Genomic DNA, 16,924 nt, shown 5'->3' with positions numbered 1-16,924 from the left:
CAATGAATTCAGAATAAATAAGAGCATAAGACAAAAGTTATACCGTAGACCAACCAATTTTAGTTTGCTCAAAAATTCCTCAGCAAACACGACTTTGTGCAGTCTACATTAGGGGTGACAAATTCATTCAGTTTGCATTTTAATACGAACTTACAGATTCTCACTTCCTGAACCAACACACGACTTAGAACACATTTATATGGTGATAAACACACTTTCCTGAATTTTAGCATGTGCCTTACAAATTAAAAAATGCACAGAAAAGTGTGTTTAATAAAGAAAAGTGTGCACAAAACTGAATATTAGGAGGAAATGCACACAAAATAGCTTCAAAATATGCAAAATAGGTTGCAAAAATGCATGTATTAGGAAAAGTATGTACAAAAATATAGGACGGGGGAGTGGGATACTGTTAATTCTGCTTAATCTCTCATCAGCTTTTGATACCATCAGCCACAGTATCTTCCTGGATTGGTTCCTTGGGCTGGGCATTGGAGGCACTGTTACAGTTATTCCAGTTCTATTTGTGGTTTTATTTTTAGAAAATAACATTGGGTGACGACGATACCTTCATAGAATCATAGAATAGCAGAGTTGGAAGGGGCCTACAAGGCCATCGAGTCCAACCCCCTGCTCAATGCAGGAATCCACCCTAAAGCATCCCTGACAGATGCTTGTCCAGCTGCCTCTTGAAGGCCTCTAGTGTGGGAGAGCCCACAACCTCCCTAGGTAACTGATTCCATTGTTGCACTGCTCTAACAGTCAGGAAGTTTTTCCTGATGTCCAGTTGGAATCCGGCTTCCTTTAACTTGAGTCCATTATTCTGTGTCCTGCACTCTGGGAGGATCGAGAAGAGATCTTGGCCCTCCTCTGTGTGACAACCTTTTAAGTATTTGAAGAGTGCTATCATGTCTCCCCTCAATTTCCTCTTCTCCAGGCTAAACATGCCCAGTTGTTTCAGTCTCTCATAGGGCTTTATTTCCAGACCCCTGATCATCCTGGTTGCCCTCCTCTGAACACGCTCCAGCTTGTCTGCGTCCTTCTTGAATTGTGGAGCCCAGAACTGGACGCAATACTCTAGATGAGGCCTAACCAGGGCCGAATAGAGAGGAACCAGTACCTCACGTGATTTGGAAGCTATACTTCTATTAATGCAGCCCAAAATAGCATTTGCCTTTCTTGCAGCCATATCGCACTTTTGGCTCATATTCAGCTTGCAATCTACAACAATTCCAAGATCCTTCTCGTTTGTAGTATTGCTGAGCCAAGTATCCCCCATCTTGTAACTGTGCCTTTGGTTTCTATTTCCTAAATGTAGAACTTGGCATTTATCCCTTGGTACCTTGGCTAATTCTGTGCACATTCAACTATTCACCAAGCCCATCTGCATGCTTCATTTCCACCAGTGGAGGTTGGTGGCTCTGATTTGGGTGGGCTGTTTATCCATTCTGGGTTTCACTCAGAACCAGCTAGAAGTCTAGAGGAGCTATCCATGATGCTGAACCTATTTTGGGGCTAGGGTTCAGCACCTTAGATAGGTTCTGAAAACCCAGACTGAAACCCAGAATGGATTCACAGAGCCACCAAAATCACAGTCATTAGCTTCTGTTGATTTCTGCTTGCCCGCCATCCCCAAATTTGTACAACTCTGGGCACTTTGCAACTTCCCAAGGATTCAAGATTCTCTTCCTCCTACAGTTATTAAAACATTGCACAACCCAGCAAAATTAGCAAAGTCTGTAGAGATGCACAACTATTCTGTGCACATACGTCGGACTATTTAATTCATTTAAGCTTGCTCCAAAATTCAATAATCATGAGATAAATATACAGTGTATGGGAAAAAAGAAACAAGAGCCGAAGTTTTGCTAAAAAGCTCAATTTAGCTTGCTATCAAGATAAAAAATGGGGCATTTGGGGCAGGGGCCACATGTGGCTTGTGTGTTGCCCACTCTTGCCCTACAAGGTCAGCAGCATCTTCAGATTCACCAGCTCCAGTTTCACTCACCAAGCTCATCACTGCATTGACCTCATTGTAGCTGTCCAGGGCTTCCACAAGTAGTTTGTTCAGGGACTGAGTGTTGGAAACAGGCAGATACTTTGGATCTCCAATCCCCTGAGCGAAATGGCAAAAAACGTTGGGCTTCGCAAAGACAATATTGTCACCCAGATCCTGCAGAAAGTACAAACAGTTCAATGAGCTGCTTTTTACCTTCCATTCATTTGAATAATGGCAGATCTTTGGATTAGGCATGTATGGGTGCTGCAGGGTGGGTGAGGGAGTCTCTGCTGCAGCTGAGCTGGCCGTACTTTATTCAAAATAGTAATTGTGATACAGCTGTTATTTTGAAAGGGCATTTTGGAACAAGAGAACTTGGAGTGAGGAGGGGAGAAAATTTGCAGTTGGGAGCTGGAGTCTTTGATTTGCCCAGCCACAAGACCTTACAAAAATTCCTGGGGCTTGTCTGTATGATCGAAATACCCCATCATGGCTGTGCAGTTGCGCCCTGTCATTTATTTGACGCAGCTGTCAGCTCGCAGCCACATTGGGCTTTTCCCCACTGCATTTTTTTTCTTAAGTGTCGATTTACTGCGACTTTGACCATTGCTCTGATGTCACCACTGTTGTTTCTTTGTCTGTCAGTGAGGATGTCAGTATTGGCTTCAGTTCGTTTTTTAAAAGTGGCTTCGCTTGGCACCTACATTATATGCTTTTAGATGCCAGGTGAAGACCTTTTTATTCTCCCAGCATTTTAACAGTCTATAAATAAATTTTAACTTGGTGTTTTAAATTTGTAATTTTGCACTGCTGCTGTTTTTATCTGGTTGAGCTTTTATATTGTATTTTATAGTATGGTTTTATACTGTTGTTTTATACTTTGAATGTTTTTAATTTTTGTGAACTGCCCAGAGAGCTCCGGCTATTGGGCGGTATAGAAATGTAATAAATAAATAAATAATAAATAAATAAATAAATACCAGGGGCAGTACCTAGAGGAATGGCTGTCATGGCGATATGAAACCCCTGGGAAAGTAAGGGCAATAATGAAGAAAGTGAGGAAAGTAATGAAGAAATTACATGGTCTATGCTGCTACAGGCTTTCAAAGTTGCATGGAGTTGCAAAATAAATAAATAAAAGTTTTCATGGTTTTCCAATCCCTCCATTTCCTCCCCATTCCTGCTGTCTGACAATGGTGCTGCAGTTTTTCCTGCCGTGTAAGTCTATCGATGTTACCGTATTTCTTCGATTCTAAGACACACTTTTTCCCCTAAATAAAGAGCTCTAAAAATGGACTGCGTCTTAGAATCGATGGCGTCTTAGAATCGAAGCAATATGGTAAGAGGAAAACAGGAAGCTCCTGCAGCAGCCTCGAGCCATGCGAGTGAGGAGCTGGTTAGGTAAGCGCCTGTTTTTTTTGTTAGGCAAATTTATTCATAAGTCCCATCGATTTCCATGGGACTTACTCGCGTGTCGTCGTCCCCTGGTGCACAGACAAGTAAAGAGCGGGACTGGAGAGTTAAGTTTACTCTTTGTTTCAATGCCCCCCTTCTTCCCCCGCAAATGGCAGTTTCTTCTCTCACAGAGGGAAAAAAGAAAAGGACACAACCATTAGAAGAAAGCACGGAGGGCGGGGGGAGGTTGGCTGGGCGGTGAGGGAAGTATTTCTTTGATTCTAAGATGCTCTTTTTTCTCAAATAAACATCTCTAAAAATGGGGTGCGTCTTAGAATCGATGGCATCTTAGAATCGAAGAAATACGGTACCTCACAGCAGTGATGCTGTGGGGTTTGGGACGAATCGGCAAGGAAAGCGGTGATGTAGACACCCCCTGGTTTCTAGTTTAAGGAAGCGCCTGTGAATCAGTACAAGGTTTCAGACCATGTTTGGCTTAGAAGCTTAGTTAATTAGCCATGCGTCTACTACTAATATAGAAAGAGTCTACAGATATCCCAGCTGCATCCAATTTCACTTTTGAATGTAGAGTACCATCTGGAGAAGATAGACAATCTCACCTCAAAAAATTTCTTGCAAGTCGCCATCATGACCCGGCCAAAGCTCTCTTGATCTTTATCTTCCACTAATTTGTCACAATAAACCCGCTCAGCTTCATGCAGCCATAGTCGGACCAGGTCTGATGGCACCTTGAGGCACTCATGTGTGGAGAATAGCAGTCCCTGCCAAAGACAGGAATTTCAGCTCTGGCTGCTTGGCCTCATGGGCAGCAGCGCTTTCTAGCATATGTGATGCCCATGCAAGCACAGCAGTTGTGCTTTCTGATGGCATCAGAAAGGGGAGCCCATCCATTGCACAGAAGATTCTAAGGTGCCTGGGCCTAAATTGCTTATCTTCACTACCTACTATGCCCTCTTTTTTCCAGGGCCAACACTATATTGTTCACAGGCTTTTCTTTGCACATGATGGTTCATATTAATTGCTTCTCTACAGTTGCTTACAAAAGCAAACCCCACAGAATCAGATGAACCAAAAGAGACATTGATACTGGTGTGTGTGTGTGTGCGTGTGTGTGTGTGTTGTGCCTTCCTAATTAGTTAAAGGTCACCAAAGCCCTGTTTGAGTTCAGCTGGGATAAAGGACACATCTGGGGATTGAAAACCTACCAATGGAGGTGAGACAGCATCTAACACTGTCACTGCTACTACTGACAGCTCTACTTGGCCATCCCTTGCAATCCTCCAGCAACATAATGAAGTTTCCCAATCCACCATTTTAAACAGAAAGTGTGATGGGACACCGAGGAGCATTTCAGTTGCCTGTCATAAACTCAGGCTTTAACAAAGGGTAACACAAGAGAAAGGAAACACAGAAAAATCTACAAAGGAGGAACAACAACATGGTGGTGGTTTTCTGTTTTTGTTCCCTGGGGCTCTTGTGCATATAGCAGATGCATGGGTGTTAACTGACTGCATTGCCTTCTGCCAGAACAGAATGCCTTAGGAGATGTCATACTGCATAAGTTCATAATGACAGTACGACAGAGAGTCATGCTGAATCAGCAGAGGAGGAGCGTGGATGTTATAGTGCAAGGAACTGTTTTCAAACTGGAGACAAAATTAGGGGGGAAAGGCAGGGAAGGGACATCTTAGCATAAACACAGTTAATTGACTCTATGGCGGTGACTGCTGAGGTAACAGAATATGAGGTAGTAGCAGGAGGTAATGCCTTCAAGGATTCAGAGGAAGAGGCAATAACTCTACATCTCTGGGCCTTTTCTTCATATTTCCTAAGCAAGTGGTTGCCTAGCAATACTAACATAGGCCTCCTATAGGATAAAAATGAGGCAGCGTGTAGCCCTCAAACATACAGTAATAATGTCTAGGAGCTGTTCCATCATTTCCCCACCTCTATCCCATAGCTCCAACTTCAGTTTGAAATCAGCTTGGGTAATAACAGCTGTGAGTCCTCAAACCAAACCATTACCTTCCCCTTCTGAAAGAAAGCTGTATGGGTTTGGTTGCAAAGAGTGATTTATTTCTAGGGTGACCATATGGAAATAAGGACAGGGCTCCTGTATTCGTAACAGTTGCATAGGAAAGGGAATTTCAGCAGGTGTCATTTGTATGCATGCAGCACCTGGTGAAATTTCCTCTTCATCTCAACAGTGAAAGCTGCAGGAGCCATGCCCTCTTTTGTATCTGGTCAAGAGGGCAGGGCTCCTGCAGCTTTAACTGTTGAGATGAAGAGGGAATTTCACCAGGTGCTGCATGCACACAAATGGCACCTGCTGAAATTCTCTTTTCTATACAACTGTTAAAGATACAGGAGCCCTGTTCTCCTTTTCATACGGTCATTGTAATTTTGGCTTCATTTTCCTAAGCTGGCTATGTTCTGAGGGCATATACTATAAAATGACCTCAAGAGGCAGTCCAGTCAGCAGTGGGCCTGTGTTTTGCCAAGACCGTTCTCATTCAAAGGAATAGGAAAAGAGATTCGCACAGACATAAAGCTAAAATAACTACAGAGAAATGATATTGTACCTGGAAAATATTAGAGAGGTCCCGGAGATTGAAAACATAGTGGAATTTTATGGCCGTAGGAAGAAAAGTTGCTGTAATTTTCTGATGCAAGGCTGTTGTGGAAGAACACAGCATATATACATCAAAATGAAAGCATTAGAGTTGTTTGAGGGGAAATGGGGTATTTCAATCTGAAGGAGCAAGTAGCTATAAGTCACAAATAAACTCAAAAGGTTGTTATCTTCAAAGCTATCCTCTATATTCCATTTAGAGACAATTTCCACAAGGCACAGATAATACACTTGGGAGATAAGCTTTTAAACTCCCCCAAATCTTTCCCTGGCTTTGTTAAATATTCCACTAGGAGAAGAATCCCTCGCTCCCTACCACCCATCTCTAGCGGACCTCAACCCTGAAAGCAGTTGCTAGCCCCTGCCCTCAGGAGAACGACATATCAACTACACAGGGATAACTTTTCATAACTATATTCTCACAATCCTAACAAAAGTATAATATCAGGGATATAAATTCTTGTAACGATAACTTCACTGAACTATCGCTATGTCAGTTTCTGTCCCTGAAGAAGTGGGAGGGGGGCTTTAATGACCAATTTCCTCTCATTTTCTTTTTTAAAATCACCACAAATCGAGTTTGAAAAGCCACAGGAAGACAAAGCAGAAAACATTGAACTACAACAATCCAACGAAGACGCTGTCTGGATGCTCCATAAAAGGTGAATGAACAAAGATGGCAGTTCTAGAGGAAGTGGCTAATGCGGAAGCTACCACAGACATTAGGTGCCTGTGATTATCACCTCATTATATTCCAGACAGAATTCCATATTGCAATGGCTCAGCTAGAAAGAGTTACATTTTCTAAGCAAAAATACATTACGGGCTGAATGTGCTAGGGACATCTAATCCCCCCTCCCCCAATGCTTGTGGAGAAGACCCCTAAATCTAGACATTACATCAGCATTTTGCAGATTACAACTATTGGTAAGAAACAGAGAGGTGAAAAAGGAACAGAAAAGCCTGCCACGGTGCATGCTGCTTTTTGTAGAGCTTACCTAGAGCTGCAGAAACAAGATGTGAATGAATCTTCTGGACCACCATTGGGACATTTCGGAGGGCCAAGTGCTGACCTAGGATAGTGCTATAGATGGCCATAAGGGCATCTTGTCCTGGGAAACTCACAGCAAATACACAGAAGTGTCGCTGCAACGAAAGTCATTTACAACGATCATTTTGTGGGGCAGAACCATCTCCTTAACATAAAGATACATTTTAAATCCCTAAACAAAGTCAATAAGCTCAGAGATGCTCAGATCTTCTTGCTTCAAGTTGGGAAGATGAGCCCAAATAAAACCACCACCATCATCATCATCACCACCACCACCACCAAGCATTGCAGGGGTTCAGTCAAAGGTGTTGCCTTTGACTGAAATCCTCCATAACATATCTTTGATGTGTACCTGGAGCCTGGAATCAATAGTGAAGGATCCAGAAGTTGGGTTCATACAGGCAACGTATTGGCAATTGTGAATATCCTTTAGTGTCAGCTTGGTTCTATCATACCTAAAAGAAAGAAGCAACAAGGGGAAAGTTATTTCAACAGAAAATGATTGTAAAAACTATCTCCCAGTATCCACTTACATTTAGGAAATCATATAATCAAAGAATAGTAGAGTTGGAAGGGACCTATAAGGCCATCGAGTCCAACCCCCTGCTCAATGCAGGAATCCACCCTAAAGCATCCCTGACAGATGGATGTCCAGCTGCCTCTTGAATGCCTCTAGTGTGGGAGAGCCCACAACCTCCCTAGGTAACTGGTTCCATTGTCGTACTGCTCTAACAGTCAGGAAGTTTTTCCTGATGTCCAGCCGGAATCTGGCTTCCTTTAACTTGAGCCCGTTATTCTGTGTCCTGCACTCTGGGAGGATCGAGAAGAGATCCTGGCCCTCCTCTGTGTGACAACCTTTTAAGTATTTGAAGAGTGCTATCATGTCTCCCCTCAATCTTCTCTTCTCCAGGCTAAACATGCCCAGTTCTTTCAGTCTCTCTTCATAGGGCTTTGTTTCTAGACCCCTGATCATCCTGGTTGCCTTCCTCTGAACACGCTCCAGCTTGTCTGCGTCCTTCTTGAATTGTGGAGCCCAGAACTGGACGCAATACTCTAGATGAGGCCTAACCAGAGCAATCTATGCAATCTTCCTCTCATGCATAGGCATTTAAAAAGAGGGCACAGAACAACAAATTCCTTTCATGACCTCCCCTCGTTAAGAGAACAGAAATGAGATTTTATGTGATACATGAGTCCAATGGCTTTGTGAAAACGTGATGTAGAGAACCACCTCAAGGAAATCATGACAGGATTTAAGGTCTACTTCATATCCATGTCCCATCTTAGCCTACTTTATATAACCTATTGGAATTGGCAGCTCTCTTGACAATGGCCATTTCCACAGGTCTCATAGAAAGCAAACAAACATTCATAGAAAAACATGAACACTCAGTTTTTCCTATAGCTTAGGCTGAATTGCTGATATATTAAAAGATGTTATAATCTTCACATCTTTCATCATTGACCAGATCTACACCAAGCAGGATATAGCGCTATGAAAGTGGTATATAGAGGCAGGATCTACACTACTGCTTTTTAGTGGTATTGAAGTGCACTGACAACTATTGAGACCCACAACACCTGCCATATACCGCTTTCATACTGCTTTCATGGTGTTATATCCTGCTTGATGTACCATATTTCTTCGATTGTAAGACGCCATCGATTGTAAGACACACACTAATTTCAGTACCACCAACAGAAAAAAAAAACCCTAAGACATACCCGCGATTCTAAGACGCACCCCATTTTTAGAGATGTTTATATGGGAAAAAAAGTGCGTCTTAGAATCAAAGAAATAGGGTAGATGCATCATGGGCCCCAACAGTTGTCAGTGCACTTCAATAACACTATAAAGCAGTAGTGTAGATCCTGCCATAGTTTCTCCCATCTGTAATGTTCAACCACAAAAGCTTGGGAACTGAGCCAGGGAGGTTACATTGCTTGCTGTAATTCTCAATCCACAAGATATGACTTCCTTATAACTGGCAATGTGAAATTTTCAGAACAATTCATCAGGTTTGGAATATGTACACACACACACACACACACACACACACACACACACACCATACCATAGAATGGGTTGCACTTTGTTGGTTTAAACTTAAGTAAAATGGGGATTCCTGCTTGTGATATAATGAGGCTAATCATATCCCAGCTTGTATTTTGTGATTGCATAGAAACGCTGGGCTCTTTTCTCTTTGGAACTTCGTTTTGAGGAACACCTAAGGAACTAGAATTTGATATTATTTTGCAAAAATAGGTCTTGACCAATCCTCTCTGGATTTGCTGATTTTGCAGAAGAACATGGAGATGGACATTTATATTCTGGACATCTAACAGTGTGGTTGAACTCCCATAGTGAAGCTAGGCACCCATCACAGAAGTCTACTCTTGTGTTGGATATAATATGTGTAAGCAATATTTTAAAATATACTATACAGTTAGCTAATTGAAGGTACGGAATTTGTTCAAAACATAATGACTGAGCACAAGACTTCAAAACCATACTGTCTCTGCGGTAAGAATGGATGTTGTGGGGAGAGGTTGGGCTCCCTATTTCTCTTTATTGCTGTCGCACCAGTATGTATGCCATTCTATTCTGTAACAGCAATTTTCTGGTAGAAAGCATGAGAAAGTCTACCTAAGCATGCACACACATTGCACATGAGGTTCTCTGCGAGCCCATCTAACATCTGCAGTGCTGTGCCATTCAAATATGCATGTTAACCTACCAGTGTCCATGGTCCATGTGCTGCCGGATCAAGGTATGAGGGGCCACAGTGCCGTATTTGTCGACTTCTGGCATGTTCATATCATCTATGAAGTAAATGAGCTTCTTGGTACCAGGGGGACCAAAATTCCTTCCTGATTTCTTCTCCAGAGGCTTCTCAAGAATAGCTGTACAAGTAGAAGACCACTAATAAACAGATGCCCCTGGCCCTTATCTAGATGCTCAGGTAAAATGTTCCCAACCTCAATTCATTACGGACTATGGCCCAGCATGTGCCAGTTTAAAAGCAATAGCATGGTATATCCAGTCACAATGTGAGAGGCAGACTTACTTCAGCAGGGAATAGTCCTATTCAGGGCAAAAGACAGCTTAGCCACATAGGTCTCACATGGGAGCTGAAATTGACTAGCCTGAAGGTGTTGTAAGGAGAAGCCCACTGTCACTTTCACCTCCAAAGCCAGACAAACTATAAGACCTTTTCACACAATGGCTCAGTTCAGACAACACATTTCTCAACTGTGGTTTTAGAACTCCACAGCGGAGTTTTTACACCGCAGAGAAACGTATTGTCTGGAGGGAAAACTCAACCCCACGGTGGAGGGTTTTTTTTAAAAAAATTTTTTATAGAAAACACTCCATGCTAAATATTCACACTGTGTAGAGGAGGAAGTGGCTAGTGCGGAAGCTACCACAGACATTAGGTGCCTGTGATAATCACCTCATTATATTCCAGACAGAATTCCATATCACAATAGCTCAGCACAACTGAATTCACAACTGAATTCCTGCACAACTGTTGTGTTGCGTTGCGTGTTGTGTGGTGGGCTCCATGGAGTTTCCCGTTGTGCTGAGTGCACTTTTCCACTGGCTACAGAGTTCTCTGGCAAGAGTGGCGAAAGAAGCGAGTACCGCTTTAGGAGAGCTGCTGGGATTGTTTTTTTTGCAGCAATGTCTGATGGGATACCATCAGGAGGACTGGAGGAGAAGAGAACTGTCAATCAAATGTCATGTTGCCTTTTACTCAACTCCACAGTAGCCCACAGTCACACAACGGTGGAGTTAGAACATGTTGTGTGGTGAATACCCCATACAAACTCAACCGCTGAATGGAGTTTTCACACTGTGTAGAGAAACTGAACAAACATGTCCCGGGTGAATGAATACACATGTTGGGTACAGAGATGGATGAGAATTTTGTTTCAGTTTGGTTTTGATAAGGATTTACCAAAATTCACAAAGTTCTTCATTTTGGGGACAAAAAAGTGCCTTGGGATAAAGGAAAAAAATAATAATGCAAATATGGGAGAGGCAAAACTGACAGATTTGTCCACCCAGGCCCAGGGCTCTGAGTGTTTTGCTTTTAAAAGTCTGGGTTTGAATCCCTGTGTATTCAACCACATTAATGCTTCATTAAGATTGCCACCTCATTCTTCTGACCGGATCCTCATCTTTAACAGCTGCATGGCAGGCAGGTAAAGCATGGTCCTCTCCATGCTGGGAATAGCTGTACCTATGAAATTTGGCTGGTACAGGTGGGTGAGAATTTCATTTCAGTTCCTTTTTTTGTAAGAATTTACCAAAATTAGCAAAGTTCATATTCAGAGAGAAAGAACTAGAGATTTTAAAAATGTGAATGCAGGAGAAAGAGAAACTTAATAGATTCACTCCTCCCTTGCTGGGTGATGGTGGTAATTGTGGAAGATAGCAGGAATGCAGTGGCTGGTCATGTTCCCATCCTATGAGTACTCAGTAGAGGAAGGATAGGCAATCTGATGCTGGTCAGATATTTTTGGACTATAATTCCCACCAGCCCTTGGCAGCATGGCCAGTGGTCAAGGATAAGAACTGCAGTGCAACACATCTGAAGGGCGCCAGGCTGCTTACCCCTGCAGTAGAATATGTAAAACAGCCCACTTATTAATTATTTGTTACAACAATAATGACTTCATTATTATTTATTATACTTGATTACTTATGATTAGCCATGACTTCTATCCATAAGTACGTCTATCCAATTCCCTTACACTGCAACATTGCTGAAGTTGTGTAGAAGTTAAAGGGCACAGCTTGCACTATGAAATCATCCATGTTTAGGGTGTCCAGCTTATCCACCATCAGCACGGACTTCCCAGTGCCTGCATTCCCAACTAGCATCACAGGCCATTTCTTGGCCATTAGCAGATCCATGAAGTAGCGAATTCGGATGGTTTCTGTTGTGTGGACCATCGAGGCCTGTAAAACAAACAAACCCTCATGTGCAAATATATTGAGTACATAAACCACATGGAATTGGTTTTAAGAAAAGAAAAAGAGCTCTAAAGACATTCTGCAAGAAAAATATTCCTTCGAAGTACAGGGCCAATAATGTTTTTTATGCTATAATGTTTTGGCTGGGAGTTAACACACACAGGGGGGCAGCAGCTATTATTGCTGCTGCTTAAAGCCCAAATGAGCATGTAATTATGACCATCATTAGACGGAGGAAACCATGTTTCCCTACGGTTGCTTTGCCTCCTGCTGTTGTCCCACAACAGGGATGAACAGCTTCCTCTTTCTTCACACGGGGAAGAAAGAGGAAGCAAGCAACGACCCATTTAGTGGGCGTTTTTATTGTGCTGCTTCTCCTGCACACAGCAGGTGATGGCAACAAGTTCCATTACAGAACACACACACACACACACCGATTTTTCGGGGGGGAGTTTGTGACAGATAAATGAGCAGAAGGAGCGGGAGACATGTGGGAGGCAGACGGCATTGTGAAAATCTGTGAGTGGGCAGTAATGAGCATGCTATAAAATGTGTGGACCATTGAGGCCTGTAAAAAAAGCAAACCCCCATGTGAAAATATACTAATTTAAAAATCTGAAGTACATAAACCACATGGAATAGTTTTAAGAAAAGAAAAAGAGTTCTAAACACATCCTGCAGGAAAAATATTCCTCCCAAGATAGAGTACAGTACATGGCCAATAATGTTATTATGCAATAATGTTTTGGCTGGGAGTCAACATGCTTGGGGGTGGCTATTATTGCTGCTGCTGAAAGCCCAAATGAGCATGTAAATCAGCCTGATTATATGACTGTGTAGGAAGAGGCAAGAACCCCACGATTCAAGGCAAACAGTGGCATACAAATCAAGTCTCATAGTAGGATATACTCTTTCTGTTCTTTATTGGGAGTTTAAATAGAAGCTGAACCTTTGATCAGGACTGGAATCTCTTCTGCAGTATTGTTGTGAGGAAAGTAGGACGAATAAAATATAAACAAAATCAAACGAAAAATTATTACCTGCAATGGGACATCTGGATCCAGCTCAAATTGTGGCACTTTATCAGTCCAAGGCATGAATTTCTTTGACTCTGGGTCAATATAATAGTCAAAAATAGTCCCCTGAGAAGGAAACTTTATGGTTTTAAATTCATTCACCCACCATTTGCTGAACTCTACACGATAGTCCACAAGCTGGGGAGAAAAAGAGGCACATTTGAAATGGTTTTTATATTTATTAAAAAAACCCAGATCATTAAAATATTAATTGGCTACAGGGGATGTCAGAAAATACACACACACACACAAATCCTAACAGACTAGATAAATTAAAAAATGCCCATACAGACAACATTGCTCTGTAAAGGATTGATGTTAGCTCAGAGGCACAAGCCTCTTTCATGTGGCTGGCTCTCTACATATTTGTGGCAACATATGACCTTTCTTTTTTGAATCAATCAATCAATCAATCAATCAATCAATCAATCAAATAAATTACAAATAAATACAGTAAGTTATCAAAATCATCCAGAAACTCCGATCAGGCTGAAAAGCAATCAAAGTATTAATATCAATGCTGTAAAAATATAAATATAATAGTAATATTGTACAAGTAAATCAAGCATAAACCTTATAAATATGATATTGAAACATTAAAACCTTACCTAGCAATGCATATGGCTCAATATTATCCTGGACCTTATTATTCTAAAAGGAGATGAACAGACTCCACTTCTCTATAACTGTGTTACCCTGCTGTCTCCCTTCCTTAAGTCTAACTTAAGTTAGTTAATTTGATCAGATATACCATGTCTCATAGTTATAACCTATTAATCCACTCATCAAGCAATGGAGGGGTAGTTTTCTTCCAATCATAGGCAATGATCATATGAGCTGCTGTTAAGATAAGCACAACCATTTCAACGTCTTCCTCATGTAAGGATTGACCCTTAGAACAGAACCACCAATGGTGTATCATATAGTGTCATATCTTTAATGGCTTTCAGGATTAATATACAGGAATGTCTGATTCCTAGACATGACCAAAAATATGAAATATGTCTGCTCTTGTCAAACCAAGTCTCCAGCACTTATTGTAAAACACCATGCAATATTCCCTATGACCTATTGGAGTGAATCCATATTTCTAATTCAGAGTTCTCTTTCTGAAACAATTGGTTAACAATGTTCCTCACTTGCAAGTACTGAAGAAACAGAGTTGAGTTTGCTTCATTTCTTGTTACATTGGATGATAATTTTTAATTCAACTATTGGTAATTTCCCAAATTCTATCAATCCTGCCTCCTAACCAATAACAGAAAAAGAGTATAGACCTCGACTTAGCCTGCTCTTAAACTTTTGCCAAATCGAAAATAAAGTGCTAATACATGGGTTTATTTTAATAACTTCTAAGTCTTCCTTATTACAATACCAGAGAGTTTTCTTTTTCTGTGTTGGGAGATGCTGGGCCTGTTCAGACAATACGCTAAGCCATGGTTAGGCCGCTAATCCTTTTCAGCAAATGGTTAGTGAGCATGTTTAAACCATGATTATATAGCCACCATGGTTAGGAATGGTTCACAGGACACGCTAAGCCATAATGTTTAGTTCAGAATGCTTAACCACCATGGCTTAGCATGTCATCTGAACAGGGTTGTTCTTGATCCAAAATGGTTACATTATTGGCTTAACCTGAGCTCTCAGATGTTGCCTAATAGTGTCACTTTATTTAGGAGAATACTAAACTTCTATCTGTTGATGACTGATAATATCACTCTTTTATTGCATAATTGGGCAGCACTATGGTGACACCTGAGGCATATGAAACAGAACAGGATAACTGAAATTTCTAAAGGCACCTGATCTTGGAACATTGCTCCTCCAAATGCCCAGAAGCAGGCAAACACAAAATAGAGTTCATATAGCTCTTTGGAAGAATCTGGAGGTGTGTTGGTTGGAGTCAAGAGACATTCCAGTAGATATAGGATAGTTTGCACCACGGTTACTTCGGGTACAGGGGTTATTTTCTTGAAACCAAACTTCAGCTTGTCCAAGCAGGTAGGCAAGTACTTGTCAAACAGGATCATCAAATTGGCTTTTTCAGATTGCACTTCCCGACGCTCAATCCAGCTGCTCACCACTCTGGACAGTGACATAAAATTATTTATTCGATATATGTTACATTTTTATGCATAGAACATGAACATTCTACTTCAAGTGAATTTCCTCTCATCTCCTCCTGCCCCTTACGCCTACTTATACTATATCATTTTAGAGCAATCCCACTAAAAATATGGAAGGGCCATTTTCTTATTTAGCTGTTAGGGAAGAGCGTCACACACAGCACAGTAAATTACAGTATTACACAAGCAATATGAATAGGTAGTTAAACATTGCATCTGTCATGCTAGAATTTCAGTTCTAGTCCCCATTGTGTAAATCATCTTGCTAATAGTTCATTTAAGGTAAAATGAACCAGAACTCACGGATTCCAGCCAAGGTCAGCGGGGTTAATGTACAAGATTCCTGCTCTGGACACTGTGGCAGGTGTTGCTGTTCTTAGGTGGCTGATCTCAAACACAAGCCTCATAGTTGGGTTTAGTGGGATTCGCTCATTGCTTGCTAAGGTGAGGACCTAATAGGGAGACAAAGAATTTTTTATTTTTATTTATCTATCATACTTATACCCCGCTCGTCAGCCAAAAAAGGCTCTCAGAGCGGCTTACACTTAGGAAAAAAAGACAGTCCCTGCCCTCAGGCTTACAGTCTAATAAAGACATGACACACAAGGAAAAGGAGTCAAGGAGGGAGGGAGGGAGGAGAGAGAAAGAAAGAGAGAGAGAGAGAGAGAGAGAGAGTCCAGCAGGAGCAGGCCCCGATGTTACTTCTGCCTGCTCCTGTCCCCTCGGTCCTTCTTCTTCCCCACAGGGCCAAGATGGCAGTTTGCCCTGTGGGGGGGGGGAAGAGTCCAGCAGGAGCAGGCCCCGATGTTACTTCTGCCTGCTCCTGTCCCCTCGGTCCTTCTTCTTCCCCACAGGGCCAAGATGGCAGTTTGCCCTGTGGGGGGGGGAAGAGTCCAGCAGGAGCAGGCCCCGATGTTACTTCTGCCTGCTCCTGTCCCCTCGGTCCTTCTTCTTCCCCACAGAGCCAAGATGGCAGTTTGCCCTGTGGGGGGGGGGAAGAGTCCAGCAGGAGCAGGCCCCGATGTTACTTCTGCCTGCTCCTATCCCCTCGGTCCTTCTTCTTCCCCACAGGGCCAAGATGGCAGTTTGCCCTGTGGGGGGGGGGGAAGAGTCCAGCAGGAGCAGGCCCCGATGTTACTTCTGCCTGCTCCTGTCCCCTCGGTCCTTCTTCTTCCCCACAGGGCCAAGATGGCAGTTTGCCCTGTGGGGGGGGAAGAGTCCAGCAGGAGCAGGCCCCGATGTTACTTCTGCCTGCTCCTGTCCCCTCGGTCCTTCTTCTTCCCCACAGGGCCAAGATGGCAATTTGCCCTGTGGGGGGGGGGAAGAGTCCAGCAGGAGCAGGCCCCGATGTTACTTCTGCCTGCTCCTGTCCCCTCGGTCCTTCTTCTTCCCCACAGGGCCAAGATGGCAGTTTGCCCTGTGGGGGGGGGGAAGAGTCCAGCAGGAGCAGGCCCCGATGTTACTTCTGCCTGCTCCTGTCCCCTCGGTCCTTCTTCTTCCCCACAGGGCCAAGATGGCAGTTTGCCCTGGGGGGTGGGAAGAGTCCAGCAGGAGCAGGCCCCGATGTTACTTCTGCCTGCTCCTGTCCCCTCGGTCCTTCTTCTTCCCCACAGGGCCAAGATGGCAGTTTGCCCTGTGGG

At 42.8% G+C, this 16,924-nt stretch overlaps 1 protein-coding gene across 1 annotated transcript in view; it reads right to left on the bottom strand.

Moving 5' to 3' along the window:
- Nucleotides 1-16,924, bottom strand: part of DNAH17 (dynein axonemal heavy chain 17) — a 111,352-nt gene that overhangs the window by 43,289 nt on the left and 51,139 nt on the right. Inside the window, exons 43-52 of the mRNA XM_063121486.1 lie at nt 15,588-15,736; nt 14,961-15,243; nt 13,123-13,296; nt 11,860-12,067; nt 9,837-10,002; nt 7,451-7,553; nt 7,046-7,193; nt 5,998-6,089; nt 4,015-4,176; nt 2,009-2,173 (exon numbers count right to left, since the gene is read on the bottom strand). Coding sequence (XP_062977556.1) covers nt 2,009-2,173; nt 4,015-4,176; nt 5,998-6,089; nt 7,046-7,193; nt 7,451-7,553; nt 9,837-10,002; nt 11,860-12,067; nt 13,123-13,296; nt 14,961-15,243; nt 15,588-15,736 — 1,650 coding nt within the window. The remainder of the gene's footprint in view (nt 1-2,008; nt 2,174-4,014; nt 4,177-5,997; nt 6,090-7,045; nt 7,194-7,450; nt 7,554-9,836; nt 10,003-11,859; nt 12,068-13,122; nt 13,297-14,960; nt 15,244-15,587; nt 15,737-16,924) is intronic.

Source organism: Elgaria multicarinata, chromosome 3, assembly GCF_023053635.1.
Source record: "Elgaria multicarinata webbii isolate HBS135686 ecotype San Diego chromosome 3, rElgMul1.1.pri, whole genome shotgun sequence".
NCBI classification, from domain to species: domain Eukaryota; kingdom Metazoa; phylum Chordata; class Lepidosauria; order Squamata; family Anguidae; genus Elgaria; species Elgaria multicarinata.
Note: the sequence above shows the minus strand (reverse complement) of the source record. Positions and strands in the feature narration are given on the sequence as shown.